The sequence below is a fragment of the Entelurus aequoreus genome, linkage group LG21 (genome assembly GCF_033978785.1).
Source record: "Entelurus aequoreus isolate RoL-2023_Sb linkage group LG21, RoL_Eaeq_v1.1, whole genome shotgun sequence".
In the NCBI taxonomy this organism is placed as follows: Eukaryota; Metazoa; Chordata; class Actinopteri; order Syngnathiformes; family Syngnathidae; genus Entelurus; species Entelurus aequoreus.
In genome coordinates, this window is record NC_084751.1 from 9054857 (window position 1) to 9077356 (window position 22500).

General features: G+C 32.3%; 3 protein-coding genes across 3 annotated transcripts in view; all 3 read left to right on the forward strand.

Annotated features, from left to right (window-relative positions):
* polm (polymerase (DNA directed), mu) overlaps nt 1–4085 on the forward strand; it is a 38240-nt gene extending 34155 nt beyond the window's left edge. The window contains exon 12 of the mRNA XM_062030768.1: nt 3859–4085. The gene's annotated coding sequence lies outside the window, so the exon portion shown is untranslated. The remainder of the gene's footprint in view (nt 1–3858) is intronic.
* The window catches only part of ved (ventrally expressed dharma/bozozok antagonist), a 19030-nt gene extending 11359 nt beyond the window's left edge, over nt 1–7671 (forward strand). The window contains exons 2-5 of the mRNA XM_062032046.1: nt 1394–1503; nt 3789–4054; nt 6922–7172; nt 7242–7671. Of these exons, the coding sequence (XP_061888030.1) occupies nt 1394–1503; nt 3789–4054; nt 6922–7172; nt 7242–7550 (936 nt within the window). The 3' untranslated portion in view covers nt 7551–7671. The remainder of the gene's footprint in view (nt 1–1393; nt 1504–3788; nt 4055–6921; nt 7173–7241) is intronic.
* A 5004-nt stretch (nt 7672–12675) lies between these two features.
* Nucleotides 12676–22500, forward strand: part of gnsb (glucosamine (N-acetyl)-6-sulfatase (Sanfilippo disease IIID), b) — a 21286-nt gene continuing 11461 nt past the window's right edge. The window contains exons 1-3 of the mRNA XM_062030769.1: nt 12676–12915; nt 16509–16568; nt 16652–16855. Of these exons, the coding sequence (XP_061886753.1) occupies nt 12793–12915; nt 16509–16568; nt 16652–16855 (387 nt within the window). The 5' untranslated portion in view covers nt 12676–12792. The remainder of the gene's footprint in view (nt 12916–16508; nt 16569–16651; nt 16856–22500) is intronic.

Genomic DNA, 22500 nt, shown 5'->3' on the forward strand with positions numbered 1-22500 from the left:
CCATTTTTGTCAAAGAAAATGTTGTTTTTTATCTGGCAAAAAACACAAAAAGTGCAATGTTTCCCCCTCAAAAAATGTTTCAAAGTGGAATGTTTGCCGTGAAGTAATTGCAGCCCTGAATATGTTAATAATTCTTAACATTCATTTTGATTCATTATTATTATTTTTTAGCAATCACAGCTTTAAAAAAAAAAAACACCTTGCACGGCAGCTTTGTGTCATTAGTCAACAATGCAACTTTTTCTTGTTATATTTCACCTGTTTGCCGTTTTATTCCACTTTTTATTTATATATTTTTAAAGTATTTTTAGAGTGTGCTGTGGGCCATTAAAAAATTAGCTGCGGGCCGCAAATGGCCCCCGGGCCACACTTTGGAAACACCTGTTCTAGACAACAGTGACAGACACACACACACACACACACACACACACACACACACACACACACACACACACACACACACACACACACACACACACACACACACACAAAGTACAACGCTAGTGACTCCTACTGCAGTCACCAATAATCGATATAACGATAAAAGAAAAACAAAATTCAATAAGAAAGCAGTTATTGACAATATCTGTCATTTTAAATCACAACACAATCTAATTTAATATACTAATATATTATTAGTATATAAAATTATACTAATAATGAATTAGTATATTAAATTATATTAATTAATGTATTACTATATTCAATTATACAATATAATTTATTATACTAATATTGTATTAGTATATTCAATTATACTAATATTGTATTAGTATATTTAATTATACTAATAATATTTTAGTATATTCAATTATACAATATAATTTATTATACTAATATTGTATTAGTATATTCAATTATACTAATAATATTTTAGTATATTCAATTATACAATATAATTTATTATACTAATATTGTATTAGTATATTCAATTATACTAATATTGTATTAGTATATTCAATTATACTAATAATATTTTAGTATATTGAATTGTACTAATTAATGTATTAGTATATTAAATTATACTAATAATGTATTAGTATATTAAATTATACTAATAATGTATTAGTATATTAAATTACACTAATAATGTATTAGTATATTAAATTATTCTAATAAATGTATTATTAAATTATACAATCTAATTTAATATACTAATATTGTATTAGTATTTTAAATTAGATTGTATAATTTCATATACTAATAATGTATTAGTATATTAAATTATACTAATTAATGTATTATTATGTTAAATTATACTAATTAATGTACTACTATATTCAATTGTATTAATAATGTATTAGTATATTCAATTATATTAATTTATAGGTAAATCCAGCATTTATCCAGCGTGTTGGTTCATTGTTCTGACGGGTGGGACCGTACTGCCCAGGTCTGCTCGCTTGGGTCTCTGCTCATGGAACCCTATTACCGCACCGTCAAGGGCTTCATGGTGCTGATAGAGAAAGATTGGATCTCCTTTGGCCACAAGTTTGCAGACAGGTGTGACCAGTTGGATGGAGACCCAAAGGAAGTGTCTCCCATTTTCACTCACTGGATATAAATGCGTTAAAATGTAATATCGGAAATTAAAATGTAATATCGGAAATTATCGGTATCGGTTTTTTTATTATCTGTATCGGTTTTTTTTTTTTTTTTTTATTAAATCAACATAAAAAACACAAGATACACTTACAATTAGTGCACCAACCCAAAAAAACCTCCCTCCCCCCATTTCTTTCTGTTATTAATATTCTGGTTCCTACATTATATATCAATATATATCAATACAGTCTGCAAGGGATACAGTCCGTAAGCACACATGATTGTGCGTGCTGCTGCTCCACTAATAGTACTAACCTTTAACAGTTAATTTTACTAATTTTCATTCATTACTAGTTTCTATGTAACTGTTTTTATATTGTTTTACTTTCTTTTTTATTCAAGAAAATGTTTTTAATTTAGTTATCTTATTTTATTATTATTTTTTAAAAAGTACCTTATCTTCACCATACCTGGTTGTCCAAATTAGGCATAATAATGTGTTAATTCCACGACTGCATATATCGGTTGATATCGGTATCGGTAATTAAAGAGTTGGACAATATCGGAATATCGGATATCGGCAAAAAGCCATTATCGGACATCCCTACTAATTTATGTATTAGTATATTAAATTATACTAATTTATGTATTGTGTTAAATTATACTAATTAATGTACTACTATATTCAATTGTACTAATAATGTATTAGTATATTCAATTATACTAATTAATGTATTAGTATATTCAATTATACTAATTAATGTATTAGTATATTCAATTATACAATCTAATTTAATATACTAATACATTAGTATATTAATTTAGATTGTATAATTGAATATACTAATACATTAATTAGTATAATTTAGTACAATGTATTAGTATATTATACTAATAATTTATTAGTATATTAAATTATACTAATTAATGTATTAGTATCGTAAATTATTCTAAGTAATGTATTAGTATATTAAATTATACTAATAATGTATTAGTATATTAAAATATACTAATACATTATTAGTATATTAAATTATACTAATAATGTATTAGTATATTAAATTATACTAATTAATGTATTATTCTGGTAAATTATACTAATTAATGTACTACTATATTCAATTGTACTAATAATGTATTAGTATATTCAATTATACTAATTAATGTATTAGTACATTCAATTATACAATCTAATTTAATATACTAATACATTAGTATATTAATTTAGATTGTATAATTTAATATACTAATACATTAATTAGTATAATTTAATACAATGTATTAGTATATTATACTAATAATCTATTAGTATATTAAATTATACTAATAATGTATTAGTATATTAAAATATACTAATACATTATTAGTATATTAAATTACATTGTGTTGAGATTTAAAATGACAGATATTGTCAATAAATGATTTCCTATTGAATTTAGTTTTTCTTTTATCATTATATTGATTATTGGTGACTGCAGTAGGACTCACTAGCGTTGTACTTTGTGTGTGTGTGTGCGTGTGTGTGTGTGTGTGTGTGTGTGTGTGTGTTTATTCAATTCAGCATCACTGTTGTCTAGAACATTGGTTTCCAAAGTGCGGCCCGGGGGCCATTAGCGGCCCACAGCTACATTTGTAATGGCCCACAGCACACTCTAAAAATACCTTAAAAAAAATACAAATAAAAAGTCCTACTTAACTGATATAACTAATGTAATACTACTATCTATGTGGAAAAGATTGACAGAAGCTGTAATTGTAAATTATACGAACATTATTTACAGCAATAAATGATGTCATTTTACACCAATGTATTTAAATACAGTAATAAACAACAATGATGTCATGGTTAGGAAGTTACATTGAAGTCAATGTTGTCCTGGTTGATGGAACACGACGGCTGAGGGATGGCTTGTCAATCATTGGCTGAGGAAAGTGTTGATTGTTTAACCTGCGACTTTAATCCACTTTAATCCGGGATGATCCTCGCCTTGATCCACTCAGCACTCGTTAGTCCTCAAATGCTTCGGCCATATTGCTCACGCCGCGGAGACGCTCGTCAGGATGTGGAGTATTTTACAGGGGGGGCTGAGGTGTGCCCATTATCTTTGAGGAGGCAGGAAGGTGGTGGGGGCGGGTGGGGGTCCAGACTGAGTGGAGCCATGGTGGAACAGCCTCATTGAGACGCTCTCATTAAGGAGGAGGTGGGGGTGTCGGGAGGGACGCGGGCTTTGATGTGCGGCGAGGTGGGACGTGGCCTATAAAGTACAGGGGGACCTCTTGAGGAACGCCACTTACCTGCACGCCACCTTCCAGAAACCTCCTGAGGATTATTCCCAACATGAGGGGACACTTCTCCATCGAGTGGATGGCCCAAAGCAGCCAGCCCGCCGCCACCACCGTGGCCGCGGCCTGCGGGACCGACGCCGAAAGCCTGCCCGGGTTTATCGCCGACCGAAGAGCAAGAGCGGACCCCATTTGGAGCGCAGAGATGACCTCGTGCAGCAGCGAGGTGAGCCAATGTCCAACTCGACCACTAGGCGGCGCACTTTAAACCAAGCTTTCATGGAACCATCATAATTAGGGATGTCCGATAATGGCTTTTTGCCGATATATCCGATATTGTCCAACTCTTTAATTACCGATACCGATATCAACCGATATATACAGTCGTGGAATTAACACATTATTATGCCTCATTTGGACAACCAGGTATGGTGAAGATAAGGTACTTTTTAAAAAATTTGTAAAATAAGATAAATAAATTAAAATCATTTTCTTGAATAAAAAAGAAAGTACAACAATATAAAAACAGTTACATAGAAACTAGTAATGAATGAAAATGAGTAAAATTAACTGTTAAAGGTTAGTACTATTAGTGGAGCAGCAGCACGCACAATCATGTGTGCTTACGGACTGTATCCCTTGCAGACTGTATTGATATATATCAGGGGTCACCAACCTTTTTGAAACCAAGAGCTACTTCTTGGGTACTGATTAATGCGAGGGCTACCAGTTTGATACACACTTCAATAAATTGCCGGAAATAGCCAATTTGCTCAATTGACCTTTAACTCTATGTTATTATTAATAATGAATGATATTTACACTTAATTGAACGGTTTAAAAGAGGAGAAAACATGAAGAAAATGACAATTAAATTTTGAAACATAGTTTATCTTCAATTTCGACTCTTTAAAATTCAAAATTCAACTGAAAAAAGAAGAGAAAAACTAGCTAATTTGAATCTTTTTGAAAAAATAAAAAAAATGAATTTATGGAACATCATTAGTAATTTTTCCTGATTAAGATTAATTTTAGAATTTGGATGACATGTTTTAAATAGGTTAAAATCCAATCTACACTTTGTTTGAATATATAACAAATTGGACCAAGCTATATTTCTAACAAAGACAAATCGTTATTTCTTCTAGATTTTCCAGAACAAAATTTTTAAAAGAAATTCAAAAGACTTTGAAATAAGATTTAAATTTGATTCTACAGATTTTCTAGATTTGCCAGAATGTTTTTTTTTTAATTTTAATCATAATAAGTTTGAAGAAATATTTTACAAATATTCTTTGTCGAAAAACAGAAGCTAAAATGAAGAATTAATTAAAATTGATTTATTATTCTTTACAATAATAAAACATTTTTTACTTGAACATTGATTTAAATTGTCAGGAAAGAAGAGGAAGGAATTTAAAAGGTAAAAAGGTATATGTGTTTAAAAATCCTAAAATCATTTTTAAGGTTGTATTTTTTTCTCTAAAATTGTCTTTCTAAAAGTTATAAGAAGCAAAGTAAAAAAAATGTATGAATTTATTTAAACAAGTGAAGACCAAGTCTTTCAAATATTTTCTTGGATTTTCAAATTCTATTTGAGTTTTGTCTCTCTTAGATTTAAAAATGTCAGGCAAAGCGAGACCAGCTTGCTAGTAAATAAATAAAATTAAAAAAATAGAGGCAGCTCACTGGTAAGTGCTGCTATTTGAGCTATTTTTAGAACAGGCCAGCGGGCTACTCATCTGGTCCTTACGGGCTACCTGGTGCCCGCGGGCACCGCGTTGGTGACCCCTGATATATATTGATATATAATGTAGGAAGCAGAATATTAATAACAGAAAGAAACAACCCTTTTGTGTGAATGAGTGTAAATGGGGGAGGGAGGTTTTTTGGGTTGGTGCACTAATTGTAAGTGTATCTTGTGTTTTTTATGTTGATTTAATTAAAAAAAAACAAAAAAAAACAAAACGATACCAATAATAAAAAAAAACGATACCGATAATTTCCGATATTACATTTTACGCATATATCGGCCGATAATATCGGCAGGCCGATATTATCGGACATCTCTACTCATAATGTGTTTAGGAAAATCCACAATATGGCTGGTTGGGGTACATTGTTGTGTTCACATGTGTTGGTGTTTATGTACACGAGATGCCAGGTGGGCTACACGGGGGGTTATAGCTCGGTTGGTAAAGCGGCCGTGCCAGCAAGTTGAGGGTTCCAGGTTCGATCCCCGCTTCCGCCATCCTAGTCGCTGCCGTTGTGTCCTTGGGCAAGACACTTGACCCACCTGCTCCCAGTGCCACCCACACTGCTTTAAATGGAACTTAGTAGAGATGTCCGATAATATCGGTCTGCCGATATTATCGGCCGATAAATGCAATATCGGGAATTATCGGTATCGTTTTTTTAATTATCAGTATCGTTTTTTTTTTTTTGTTTGTTTTTTTTAAAATTAAATCCACATAAAAAACACAAGATACACTTACAATTAGTGCACTAACCCAAAAAACCTCCCTCCCCCATTCACACTCATTCACACAAAAGGGTTGTTTCTTTCTGTTATTAATATTCTGCCTCCTACATTATATATCAATATATATCAATACAGTCTGCAAGGGATACAGTCCGTAAGCACACATGATTGTGCGTGCTGCTGCTCCACTAATAGTACTAACCTTTAACAGTTAATTTGACTAATTTTCATTAATTACTAGTTTCTATGTAACTGTTTTTATATTGTTTTACTTTCTTTTTTTATTCAATAATTTTTTTTAAATTTATCTTATTTTATTTGATTCATTTTTAAAAAAAGTACCTTATCTTCACCATACCTGGTTGTCCAAATTAGGCATAATAATGTGTTAATTCCACGACTGTATATATCGGTTGATATCAGTATCGGTTGATATCGGTATCGGTAATTAAAGAGTTGGACAATATCGGATATCGGCAAAAAGCCATTATCGGACATCCCTAGAACTTAGATATTGGCTTTCACTATGTCAAGCACTTTGAGTCACTAGAGAAAAAGCGCTATATAAATATAATTCAATTCACTTCAATGGTGCTTGTGTGTTCTTCCAGGGTTGGAGGCGGGTTTCAGCAGCGGGACCGAGGAGGAGACGTCAGGTTACGAAAGCGAGGGCGAGCGTGGCATCTCGCCGCCGGCCGCCCCGGCCTCCTCGCCGCCGACCCCCCCCTCGGGGAGGAGGCCCCGCACGGCCTTCACGGCGGAGCAGGTGAGCAGCTTGGAGCGAGCCTTCAAGAGGAACGCCTACCTGGGCACGCAGGACAAGGCGGAGCTCTGCAAGAAGCTCAACCTGTCGGACAAACAGGTGGGATCCTTTAATTTGGAGGCCCGGGAGGTCCGTCGTCTGACCGCGTTGTCCTCGTTTGTTTTCCAGATCAGGAACTGGTTCCAGAACCGGCGCATGAAGCTGAAGAGGACGGTCCAGGACGCGCTGGCACACGCCTGCCAGGCCAACGCCGCCTCCCACTTCACGCACTACCCCGAAATGCAGGCGTTCAGGCCGGCGCCGTATCCCAGGTATCACTCGGCGCCGCCGCAAGACGCCGCCTTGGCTCACCCTCACGGCCTTCAGTACGCCTCGCCTCTGCCTCTGGACTCTCTCTACCTGCCAGGCGCCATGTTGTCCGCCGCCACGCCCCCTCCTCTCATGGGCTCCTACCCAGCCTACCCTCAGTACTACTGACCAGTGGCCGTAATATGCTTTTATTTTGGAACAGGAAGTGTTTATTTTTTAATAATGATGTTCGTAAAATTGAAGGGTTGTGTGCAATAATGTGTTGGAGGGAATGATTGCAAATAAATCAATGGACACTGGCCATTTACTTCTTCTTTTATGTCCAAATAAAACGGCACAAAAAGCTAGAATTAAATTGATTAAAAAATTATATAAGTATACATATATTTATTTGTGTGACTGTTGGTGACGCCTGTTTATAAAAAAATATATATAAGTGTAGAAATGTTTATAAAAAAATATATAAGTGTAGAAATGTTTATAAAAAAATATATAAGTGTAGAAATGTTTATAAAAGAATTTATAAGTGTAGAAATGTTTATAAAAAAAAAAATAAGTGTAGAAATGTTTATAAAAAAATATATAAGTGCAGAAATGTTTATAAAAAAATTTATAAGTGTAGAAATGTTTATAAAAAATATATAAGTGTAGAAATGTTTATAAAAAAATTTATAAGTGTAGAAATGTTTATAAAAAAATATATAAGTGTAGTAAAAAATATATAAGTGTAGAAATGTTTATAAAAAAATATATAAGTGTAGTAAAAAATATATAAGTGTAGAAATGTTTATAAAAAAATATATAAGTGTAGTAAAAAATATATAAGTGTAGAAATGTTTATAAAAAAATTTATAAGTGTAGAAATGTTTATAAAAAAATATATAAGTGTAGAAATGTTTATAAAAAAAATATAAGTGTAGAAATGTTTATAAAAAAATATATAAGTGTAGTAAAAAATATATAAGTGTAGAAATGTTTATAAAAAAATTTATAAGTGTAGAAATGTTTATAAAAAAAAATATAAGTGTAGAAATGTTTATAAAAATATATATAAGTGTAGAAATGTTTATAAAAAATATATAAGTAGAAATGTTTCTAAAAATTTTTATAAGTGTAGAAATGTTTATAAAAAAATATATAAGTGTAGAAATGTTTATAAAAAAATATATAAGTGTATAAATGTTTATACAAAAATATATAAGTGTAGAAATGTTTATAAAAAATTTTATAAGTGTAGAAATGTTTATAAAAATTTTTTATAAGTGTAGAAATGTTTATAAAAAATATATAAGTGTAGAAATGTTTATAAAAAAATATATAAGTGTAGAAATGTTTATAAAAAATATATAAGTGTAGAAATGTTTATATAAAAAATATATAAGTGTAGAAATGTTTATAAAAAAATATATAAGTGTAGAAATGTTTATAAAAAAATATATAAGTGTAGAAATGTTTATACAAAAATATATAAGTGTAGAAATGTTTATAAAAAATTTTATAAGTGTAGAAATGTTTATAAAAAATTTTTATAAGTGTAGAAATGTTTATAAAAAATATATAAGTGTAGAAATGTTTATAAAAAAATATATAAGTGTAGAAATGTTTATAAAAAATATATAAGTGTAGAAATGTTTATATAAAAAATATATAAGTGTAGAAATGTTTATAAAAAAATATATAAGTGTAGAAATGTTTATAAAAAAAATTATAAGTGTAGAAATGTTTATAAAAAAATATATAAGTGTAGAAATGTTTATAAAAAATTTTATAAGTGTAGAAATGTTTATAAAAAAAAAATATAAGTGTAGAAATGTTTATAAAAAAATATATAAGTGTAGAAATGTTTATAAAAAATATATAAGTGTAGAAATGTTTATATAAAAAATATATAAGTGTAGAAATGTTTATAAAAAAATATATAAATGTAGAAATGTTTATAAAAAAATATATAAGTGTAGAAATGTTTATAAAAATATATATAAGTGTAGAAATGTTTATAAAAAATATATAAGTGTAGAAATGTTTATAAAAAATGTTATAAGTGTAGAAATGTTTATAAAAAAATATATAAGTGTAGAAATGTTTATAAAAAAATATATAAGTGTAGAAATGTTTATAAAAAAATATATAAGTGTAGAAATGTTTATAAAAAAATTTATAAGTGTAGAAATGTTTATAAAAAAATATATAAGTGTAGAAATGTTTATAAAAAAAAATATAAGTGTAGAAATGTTTATAAAAAAATATATAAGTGTAGAAATGTTTATAAAAAAATGTATAAGTGTAGAAATGTTTATAAAAAAATATATAAGTGTAGAAATGTTTATAAAAAAATATATAAGTGTAGAAATGTTTATAAAAAAATATATAAGTGTAGAAATGTTTGTATGTGTTACTGTTGGTGATCCCTGAAAATATACAGTTCCATTTTTATTCAACTATTGGGAAGTTTTTTAAGTTTATTAAAATTCTAGTTGCAAGTAATAACCTGTGATTAATCATGATTAATCCAAATTCCACAGTCTGATTCATCTGATTTAAAGAAATTATTCAATTGACAGCACTAATATTGATCTTTAAATGTGTCACTTTTCAAACATTCTCTGAAATATTCAGTGCATTTTTGCATAAATATGGGTGTCTTTTTTAAGTCATTTTAAATGACGTTGCAATTAATAATAACCTGTGATTAATCATGATTAATCCAAATTCAAATGTGTGATTAATCTGAAAAATGGATGTAAAAATGTATAATTTGACAGCACTTATATTCATTTTTAAATGTGTCACACACATGCAATATAAAGTGCATAGTATATAATATTAATAACTAATATTCATCTTTAAAAGTGTCAGTTTTCAAACAATCTCTGAAAATATACAGTTCGATTTTCGTCCAAATATTGGGAAGTTTTTTTTAAGTTAATTAAAATTCTAGTTGCAAGTAATAACCTGTGATTAATTATGATTAATCCAAATTAAAAAAGTCTGATTCATCTGATTTAAAGAAATTATTCAGTTGACAGCACTAATATTGATCTTTAAATGTGTCACTTTTCAAACATTCTCTGAAATATTCAGTGCATTTTTGCATAAATATGGGTGTCTTTTTTTAAGTCATTTTAAATGACGTTGCAATTAAAAATAACCTGTGATTAATCATGATGAATCCAAATTCAAATGTGTGATTAATCTGAAAAAATGGATGAAAAAATGCATCAATTGACAGCACTTATATTAATTTTTAAATGTGTCACACACATGCAATATAAAGTGCATAGTATATAATATTAATAACTAATATTCATCTTTAAAAGTGTCAGTTTTCAAACAATCTCTGAAAATATACAGTTCCATTTTTGTCCAAATATTGGGAAGTTTTTTTTAAGTTGATTAAAATTCTAGTTGCAAGTAAATAACCTGTGATTAATCATGATTAATCCAAATTAAAAAAGTCTGATTAATCTGATTTAAAGAAATTATTCAATTGACAGCACTAATATTGATCTTTAAATGTGTCACTTTTCAAACATTCTCTGAAATATTCAGTGCATTTTTGCATAAATATGGGTGTCTTTTTTTTAAGTCATTTTAAATTACGTTGCAATTAATAACAACCTGTGATTAATCATGATGAATCCAAATTCAAATGTGTGATTAATCTGAAAAATGGATGACAAAATGTAGCAATTGACAGCACTTATATTCATTTTTAAATGTGTCACACACATGCAATATAAAGTGCATAGTATATAATATTAATAACTAATATTCATCTTTAAAAGTGTCAGTTTTCAAACAATCTCTGAAAATATACAGTTAAATTTTTGTCCAAATATTGGGAAGTTTTTTTTAAGTTTATTAAAATTCTAGTTGCAAGTAAATAACCTGTGATTAATCATGATTAATCCAAATTCAAAAGTCGGATTCATCTGATTTAAAGAAATTATTCAATTGACAGCACTAATATTGATCTTTAAATGTGTCACTTTTCAAACATTCTCTGAAATATACAGTGCATTTTTGCATAAATATGATTAATCTGAAAAATGGATGAAAAAATGTATAATTTGACAGCACTTATATTCATTTTTAAATGTGTCACACACATGCAATATACAGTGCATAGGATATAATATTAATAACTAATATTCATCTTTAAAAGTGTCCGTTTTCAAACAATCTCTGATAATATACACTTCCATTTTTGTCCAAATATTGGGAAGTTTTTTTTAAGTTTATTAAAATTCGAGTTGCACGTAAATAACCTGTGATTAATCATGATTAATCCAAATTAAAAGTCTGATTCATCTGATTTAAAGAAATTATTCAATTGACAGCACTAATATTGATCTTTAAATGTGTCACTTTTCAAACATTCTCTGAAATATTCAGTGCATTTTTGCATAAATATGGGTGTCTTTTTTTAAGTCATTTTAAATTACATTGCAATTATTAACAACCTGTGATTAATCATGATGAATCCAAATTCAAATGTGTGATTAATCTGAAAAATTTATGTAAAAATGTATAAATTGACAGCACTTATATTCATTTTTAAATGTGTCACACACATGCAATATAAAGTGCATAGTATATAATATTAATAACTAATATTCATCTTTAAAGGTGTCGGTTTTCAAACAATCTGAAAATATACAGTTCCATTTTTGTCCAAATATTGGGAAGTTTTTTTTAAGTTTATTAAAATTCGAGTTGCACGTAAATAACCTGTGATTAATCATGATTAATCCAAATTCCAAAGTCTGATTCATCTGATTTAAAGAAATTATTCAATTGACAGCACTAATATTGATCTTAAAATGTGTCTTTTTTTTTAAGTCATTTTAAATTACGTTGCAATTAATAATAACCTGTGATTAATCATGATGAATCCAAATTCAAAAGTCTGATTCATCTGATTTAAAGAAATTATTCACTAAAAAATGGTCCCTAGTGTGTGAGTGTGAATGTTGTCTGTCTATCTGTGATAAGGTGGCGACTTGTCCAGGGTGTACCCCGCCTTCCGCCCGAACGCAGCTGAGATAGGCTCCAGCCACCCCGAACGGGACAAGCGGTAGAAAATGGATTCAATTGACTGTTGGTGACGTCTGTTGATGCTTATTTTTTTAAATATCAAAACAAAACAGCAAAAAACGCTAGAATAAAATGTATAAAAAATGATATTTAGTGTAGAAATTTTTAAATATGTGTTAATGTTAGTGACGTCTGTTGACGGTAAACAAAAAAAAAAGCTTTTTAGCTGACGAGCACCGGGAACCTGTTTAAAGTCCACGTAGGACTCCGCCCACCGCGATCACGTGACCAGCAGCACTTCCTCAAACTTGAGGCAGCGCGTGGTCTTCTTCTGCGTTTTCTTCACTCGGCTCGTAAGTCCGAAGGTTCGACGATGTTCGGTACCGTGAGTGTCGTCCTGCTCGCGGTGCTGCTTACCGGCCGCGTTGACGGCTCTGGGCCCAGCAACATCCTCCTCATCGTCACGGACGACCAGGACCTCCAGCTGGGCGGCATGGTGAGACACCTTTTTTTTCCAACTTCCGGTCTGTACTTTGTGTACTTTTTGTTCCATAGGGAGACTCTTGACTTTGTGTTGAGTAATAATTCATAATGTCTACTTTTTGTTCCAAAGCGAGACCATTCACTGTTGACTTTGTGTTGAGTAATAATTCATAATGTCTACTTTTTCTTCCAAAGCGAAACTATTCACTGTTGACGACGTGTTGAGTAATAATCCATAATAACAACAACTCTATCCACTTCCGGTCTACGCGAGTGCCGCCAACTTTGTTAGGATTCCAAACATGTCCTCATTTAAATGGGAATTACTGCCGTTTTAATTGTTATAGGCTGCCACCAATGTAACCGAGGTATTATATATGTCGCCTATACTGTATAAAACTACAAAATAACAAACACGGAGGCTCCGGTTTTACACGAGGACCACTTTATTTCGTTTGTTTTCAAAACTCCCGTCACCACTTCCGCTCTTAGCGCCTTCAAAATAAGAGCTCAAGGCACATAGCGCTTATAAGAGGAACTTAAAAAGAGGCAAGCCCATAAAAATAGGTTACATAAATGTTTCCTCAATCATATCACACGACTTTGACACGAACAAGCATGTTCACAAATCAGTTTAGAGAAAAATCATTCATTTACTTTAAAGTAATTCAACATTTTAATGCGACACTTTGGAAGCTAGCTTGCCTTTAAAGGTGAGGTTTACGAGCCGGATCACAAGGAACCGTTCCTTTCGGCTTGTTATTATATTATCTTTTTAAAATTAACTTGTTTTTACCACGCAAACAATTGTTAGTAGCAGTTACCCAGCAGACACAACGTTGAGAACTTGTTAAAATAGGTCCTGACCAGGGCTGCAACTAACCATTAATTTGATAATCGATTAATCTGTCGATTATTACTGCGATTAATCGATTAATAATCGGATAAAAGAGACTAACTACATTTCTATCCTATCCAGTATTTTATTGAGAAAAAAAACCCGCATACTGGCACCATACTTATTTTGATTATTGTTTCTCAGCTGTTTGTAAATGTTGCAGTTTATAAATAAAGGTTTATTAAAAAAACAAAAAAAAAGGTATTAAAAAAAAAACAACAACTCTGCGCATAGCATAGATCCAACAAATCGCTGACTAAATTAATCGGCAACTATTTTAATAATCGATTTTAATCGATTTAATCGATTAGTTGTTGCAGCCCTAGTCCTGACCATGAGGAACTCAAACCTAACGTTGAAACAACATGCTTTTTGACGACGTTTAATCAATGTTGGGTTCTGACGTTGATTCGACCGTTGAAATGTGGTCGTTTTCCAACCAATATTCTACAACACAAATACAACATTGAAGCAACATTTCATTTTGACGATGTTTATCCAATGTCAGGTTGTGACGTTGATTTGACCATTGAAATTTGGTCATTTTTTCAACCGATATTTTACAACGCTGAAACAAGGTGCTTTTTGACGACGTTTATTCAATGTCAGGTTCTGACGTTGATTTGACCGTTGAAATTGGGCCATCTCCCAAACAACAACGTTGGACATCAACGTTGTCTCAATGTACAAATGCAACGTTGTTTCAAGGTCAGTTTTAAAGGACATGTACGTACAATCAACGTTGTATCCACGTCTTGTGCCTGCTGGGTATAAGATACGATTTGGACCAGAATAATTCAACCCAGTATGGACACTATTGGTAGGAATGATTCTGGCACAATAATAAGAGGAAACTGGATATCAGTTAAAGTTAACTATGTACAAAAAAGAGGGGGGAGGGGGGGGGTTTCAAAATGTTTATATTTCTTGCCATTACCCTTTTGAGATATGTTTAATTTGCTTTTCTTAATTGAATTTTCTTTTCTGTGTTTGTGAAATAATAATATTGCCATTGAGCATACGACTGTTCTCTGGAGATTATGTATGCATATTATGTACTACATGTATGATATGGAACTGACTATGACATACTCCAGGGTTTCCCACACATTCATTTATTTGTGGCGGCCCGCCACTAAAGAATTACGTCCGACACAAATAATTTATTTGTTTATTTATTTATTTATTTTTTGTCCTCTCCAGCTTCTCAGGCAAATCATATAGTTGATGTAGATGCCCGTATCGGCTGTTCAGATTTACTTTAGAAAAGAGAAGTGTAGGATACTTCTCTTGTTGCCTTATTTGTATTTGACTTTATTAAATGTATTTATATTAGAAACACAACATGTGTATATAACAAAGGGTGCAAAGTCTGCAGGCAGTAGGAAACACGTGGTTAAGTGTAGGGAGTAAAACTGATGGCAGTCTAACGTTCAAGATTTTTGGAGCTCTTTGTTTAGTGGATCAGATGTTTGATGAAGCTCTGTGTCTATCTACCACCACTACTGTTTTCTGTTTATTTGTTACGGACTGTGGCAGGACACCTCTGCCTCTGTTTCACTTTATGTTGCTGGTAAATAATATGGTTGTAGTAGTAGGCTAAAGTTAAATTATTTAGTATGCACTAATTAAAGGGGCAGAGCTTTGAGACATTTTAGATTTTATATTTTATAAGATATATTTTTTGTAAGAACCACAATTAATAAATATATTTCAGTGAATAACTTATTGTTCAAATCTGTATATAAATATGTACATAAAGTGTTGTAATTATATTGTAAAATGGATGGATGGACGTTTAAAACAAAACTGTTATTTTTAATTAGTAAGTATACATTTTTTGAGCCTTTTTAGAGAAAATCAAATCATTGTAGTAAATTATGCAAATTACTCCATGATGTCATGGTGACCACGCCCATAGCCCCGCCCCCACGCCACATGTATCTTGGCAGTTTATGGGAAACACTGTACTCAATAAACAATTTAATTTGGCTTGTTTTAATCGTAAACATTTAATAAGGTGCCGATATGCACTAAAAATGAGGTGACTTTTTGTAAAAATAAATAAATTGTGCAGTACATTAAGACAGTGGTCCCCAACCTTTTTGTAGCTGCGGACCGGTCAACGCTTGAAAATGTGTCCCACGGACCGGTGGGGGGGGGTGTATTTAAAAAAAAAAAAAAAAAATTATTATTATTTTTTTTTTCCGTAAATAAATACAATCATGTGTGCTTACGGACTGTATCCCTGCAGACTGTATTGATCTATATTGATATAAATGTATATATTGTGTTTTTTTATGTTGATTTCATTTAAAAAAAAAATTTTATTTTTTTTTTTTAAATTTTTTTTTAAATTCTTGTGCGGCCCGGGGCCCGGTGGTTGGGGACCACTGCATTAAGATATACCAATAACAGATTGGAATAATGTCTGTATGTATATAAATTATAATGGGAATTATAACTAGATAAAAATGTTAATGCCCTACTTGGTGTGTTTACACCTGAAATACTTTGCAGAACAAATGACTACAAATGCTGCTCTCTTTTTAAAATCCAACTCACTTTCTTGTCGATTCAGGTACATTTTACTAAAAGGGTTTGCAGCTTGAGCCGCTCAAAAGATTCAACTCGTTTGTGAACTTCCCATCTCTGAATTTTTGTTGTTGACAAGGACCCGCTCTCACTTCCTGTTTTGCCTTCCTCAGACACCCATGAAGAAGACAAGATCACTGATCGGGGAGGCGGGAGCGACCTTTGTCAACTCAGTGAGTACTCTCAGATCCTTCGGGCTTCTGCGTAAAAAAACCCCAAAACCTTGTTTTTTTTCTCACTTCCCGTCGGCGTCTAGTTCACGGCGACGCCGCTGTGCTGTCCGAGCCGGAGTAGCATCCTGACGGGCCGCTACCCCCACAACCACCGGGTGAGGAACAACTCGCTGGCCGGCAACTGCTCCAGCGCTCTGTGGCAGAGCGGCGCCGAGGCGGACGCCTTCCCCGTCTACCTCAACAAGCTACAGTACCAGACCTTCTTTGCTGGGAAGTACCTCAACCAGGTCTGGACCTCATTCACTCTGGTTCCTTACAACATGGGCTGAGTTTTACATTAAAACCTTTAAAGGCTTAGTGGCCACGTGCGTGGACAGCATCTTTTAGCTCTTATTTCCAAAATTGTGTACACTACTGAATTGGGGTCTTATGGCCGCTTATGTGGACACTTATACTGCCATCTGGTGGTGTTAGAAGAGTATAACATACAATGGAATTTGGGAAAAAAAGTGTAAAAACAAGACTTGGCATGTCACTAAACATGAAGTACACGTTTGTGTACTTATGGACTAAGTACATCATATCAAAAGATGATTCTTAGTTTTTATTCTAATTAGGGTCCAATAAGCCCAAATAGCAAAGAGAAATAAAAAAAGCATGTAAACAAACAGCTTGGACCTTAAGAGGTTAAGGATGATAATATGTGCTAAACTTGTGTTAATGTGGCAAAGCAAATGAGTGTAATATGTCATATAAGATCAAATATTCTGTGTTTATATAACATACAAACACAGAAATAAATGCAATACAAAATAATCACAACATTTAGACGAGACTCGAATGCATTTTATTGTCACTCAGTGTTTCCCATAAACTGCCAAGATACCTGTGGCGGTGGGGGCGTGGTCACCATGACATCATCGAGCAATTTGCATAATTTACTACAATGATATGATTTTCTCTAACAAGGCTCAAAAAATGTATACTTACTAATTAATAATAACAGTTTTGTTTTAAACGTCCATCCATCCATCCATTGTACAATATAATTACAACACTTTATGTACATATTTATATACAGATTTGAACAATAAGTTATTCACTGAAATAATGGTTCTTACAAAAAATATATCTTATAAAATATAAAAGCTAAAATGTCTCTTAAAGCTCTGCCCCTTTAATTAGTGCATACTAAATAATTTAACTTTAGCCTACTACTACTTCAACCATATTATTTACCAGCAACATAAAGTGAAACAGAGGCAGAGGTGTCCTGCCACAGTCAGTAACAAATAAACAGAAAACAGCAGTGGTCAAATACAAATAAGGCAACAAGAGAAGTATCCTACACTTCTCTTTTGTAAAGTAAATCTGAACAGCCGATATGGGCATCTACATCAACTACCGGGTATATGATTTGCCTGAGAAGCTGGAAAGGACACAAAAAAAAATAAAAAATTTTATTTATTTTTTTTAATTTGTGGCGGGCCGCCACAAATAAGTGAATGTGTGGGAAACACTGTCACTACAGTCACCACGTCGCTCTTCAAATATTAGTCTTCAGATTTTTAATTTTTTGTTAAAGCCTATTCTATGTATTGTTGGCCTAAGTTAAGCACCAAATTGGCTGAAAGAATTAAAAATATCAATACTACAGTAGTATCGGCCACTAGATGCTAAAATGGTCGCCCTTGTCCACAAACCTTGTTTACCAACCCCCTCTATTTGCCAACTTTTCGGTGTACGACCTTTTGGATTGCGCCAAATTTGCCTCTGCGTGCCAACCACGTCTCTGCGTACGTACGCTTCATCCGTTCATTTTGTGTCCCGCTGGCAGCCTTTTTGTGCTTGCTCGTATAAAAGAGTTTGAGGAAGCACGTTTTTTTTGCACTTGTCCGCAAAAAAAAGATGCCAAAGCTGACTTATTTCACAGCGGAGAAGACGACTATATATAAATACATCACAACTAGGGATGTCCGATAATGGCTTTTTGCCGATATCCGATATTCCGATATTGTCCAACTCTTTAATTACCGATACCGATATCAACCGATACCAATACTGATATATACAGTTGTGGAATTAACACATTATTATGCCTAATTTGGACAACCAGGTATGGTGAAGATAAGGTCCTTTTTTTTTTAAAATTAATAAAATAAAATAAGATAAATAAATTAAAAACATTTTCTTGAATAAAAAAGAAAGTAAAACAATATAAAAACAGTTACATAGAAACTAGTAATTAATGAAAATGAGTAAAATTAACTGTTAAAGGTTAGTACTATTAGTGGAGCAGCAGCACGCACAATCATGTGTGCTTACGGACTGTATCCCTTGCAGACTGTATTGATATATATTGATATATAATGTAGGAAGCAGAATATTAATAACAGAAGGAAACAACCCTTTTGTGTGAATGAGTGTAAATGGGGGAGGGAGGTTTTTTGGGTTGGTGCACTAATTGTAAGTGTATCTTGTGTTTTTTATGTTGATTTAATTAAAAAAAAAAAAAAAAAAAAAAAAAAAAAAGATACCGATAATAAAAAAACCGATACTGATAATTTCCGATATTACATTTTAAAGCATTTATCGGCCGATATTATCGGACATCTCTAATCACAACATTTAGACTAGACTCGAATGCATTTTATTGTCACTACAGTCACCACGTCACTCTTCAAATATTAGTCTTCAGATGAGTTTTTTTTATTAAAGCGTATTCTATGTATTGTTGGCCTAATAAGTTAAGCACAAAATTGGCTGAAATAATAAAAAATATCAATACTACAGTAGTATCGGCCACTAGATGAGACCAAACTAATCTGCGGCACTGTTCAGTATCGTGGCCTCTGATTGGCTCAGCATCAGGAAGCATTACTATATCGCAGCTGTTCTGAAACTTTTTTTTTCCCGCCCAAAGTGCCACCTCAGGAAAAAACTTGACTCTCCATGTACCACCATAATGAGCAACATTAAAACACAGTAGCACAGTAGGCCTAAGTATTCATTAAAAACAAGGCAGAGTTTTTTTTTTTTAACAAGTATATTTTATATTTTTGGCCACAGTTTGAAGAGTAACACTGTGTTTTAATACAGGAAAATAACCACCAGTGGTACACGCACCACAGTTTGATAATCTCTGCTATATTGGATGAAAAGGGTGTAAATGTGGGGCAGGGATGTTAAAAAAAACGTATTTAAAAGGTCGTGAACAGCTTTTTCATGTTCTAGCTGTGAAATATTGGACTTCTGATTCCTACTTGGCGTACGTCCGTGAGACAGCGACAAACGAGGGGTGATTGTATAAAGCTTCATTTCTCAGTGCAAACACGCTTGTGGTCTATTTACAACTTGGATCAAACGTAAACATTTATTACAAAATGTATTAGAATTGTAAGAAATAGTTCAAGAAAGATACAAGCATGAAGGTGTTATGTACAGTCTGGGTCTTACTGCACATTATAAAAGTATGGTAGGTGCTAGTGGCCGTGTTGCTTTTATTTTGAAGCCGCCTTCGAAGTAGTTTGGCCCCGCCCCTTTTATTATGTAACCAGGAATTCCTGTAAGATGTACATGCATACTTGGGCTGTGTGTCAAATGGAACACATCTAAATATACACTGTAAATACTTTACTGTTCTTGTATTGACCTTGTTTTGTTTACTACTTTTTCATTGCTACGCTTTGAGTCGCCATTTTTGATAGTTAGCCCCTCCCCTCATGGTTTGATAGTATTATGTCTCAATATTGCACACATCATCATTGTTTTAATACTTAACAGTTATTGTACACTTACTGTGGACAATATTGACCTTGTTTTGTTTACTACTTTTTGATTGCTACGCTTTGAGTCGCCATTTTATGTAGTAAGCCCCTCCCCTCATGTTTTGATAGTATTATGTCTCATTATTGCACACTCATCATTTATGTCTCATTATTGCACACTCATCATTTATGTCTCATTATTGCACACTCGTCATTTGTCTCATTATTGCACACATCATTTATGTCTCATTATTGCACACTCATCATTTATGTCTCATTATTGCACACTCATCATTTATGTCTCATTATTGCACACTCATCATTTATGTCTCATTATTGCACACTCATCATTTGTCTCATTATTGCACACTCATCATTTATGTCTCATTATTGCACACTCATCATTTATGTCTCATTATTGCACACTCATCATTTTTTTAAAGTACTATACTTAACAGTTATTGTACACTTACTGTGGACAATATTGACCTTGTTTTGTTTACTACTTTTTGATTGCTACGCTTTGAGTCGCCATTTTTGATAGTTAGCCCCTCCCCTCATGTTTTGATAGTATTATGTCTCATTATTGCACACTCATCATTTATGTCTCATTATTGCACACTCATCATTTGTCTCATTATTGCACACTCATCATTTGTCTCATTATTGCACACTCATCATTTATGTCTCATTATTGCACACTCATCATTTATGTCTCATTATTGCACACTCATCATTTATGTCTCATTATTGCACACTCATCATTTATGTCTCATTATTGCACACTCATCATTTATGTCTCATTATTGCACACATCATTTATGTCTCATTATTGCACACATCATTTATGTCTCATTATTGCACACTCATCATTTATGTCTCATTATTGCACACTCATCATTTGTCTCATTATTGCACACATCATTTATGTCTCATTATTGCACACATCATTTATGTCTCATTATTGCACACTCATCATTTGTCTCATTATTGCACACTCATCATTTATGTCTCATTATTGCACACTCATCATTTATGTCTCATTATTGCACACTCATCATTTATGTCTCATTATTGCACACTCATCATTTATGTCTCATTATTGCACACTCATCATTTATGTCTCATTATTGCACACTCATCATTTATGTCTCATTATTGCACACATCATTTATGTCTCATTATTGCACACATCATTTATGTCTCATTATTGCACACTCATCATTTATGTCTCATTATTGCACACTCATCATTTATGTCTCATTATTGCACACTCATCATTTATGTCTCATTATTGCACACTCATCATTTATGTCTCATTATTGCACACTCATCATTTATGTCTCATTATTGCACACTCATCATTTGTCTCATTATTGCACACTCATCATTTGTCTCATTATTGCACACTCATCATTTATGTCTCATTATTGCACACTCATCATTTATGTCTCATTATTGCACACTCATTTATGTCTCATTATTGCACACTCATCATTTATGTCTCATTATTGCACACTCATCATTTATGTCTCATTATTGCACACTCATCATTTATGTCTCATTGCACACTCATCATTTGTCTCATTATTGCACACTCATCATTTATGTCTCATTATTGCACACTCATCATTTATGTCTCATTATTGCACACTCATCATTTTTTTAAAGTACTATACTTAACAGTTATTGTACACTTACTGTGGACAATATTGACCTTGTTTTGTTTACTACTTTTTGATTGCTACGCTTTGAGTCGCCATTTTTGATAGTTAGCCCCTCCCCTCATGTTTTGATAGTATTATGTCTCATTATTGCACACTCATCATTTATGTCTCATTATTGCACACTCATCATTTGTCTCATTATTGCACACTCATCATTTGTCTCATTATTGCACACTCATCATTTGTCTCATTATTGCACACTCATCATTTATGTCTCATTATTGCACACTCATCATTTATGTCTCATTATTGCACACTCATCATTTATGTCTCATTATTGCACACTCATCATTTGTCTCATTATTGCACACATCATTTATGTCTCATTATTGCACACTCATCATTTATGTGTCATTATTGCACACTCATCATTTATGTCTCATTATTGCACACTCGTCATTTGTCTCATTATTGCACACTCGTCATTTGTCTCATTAT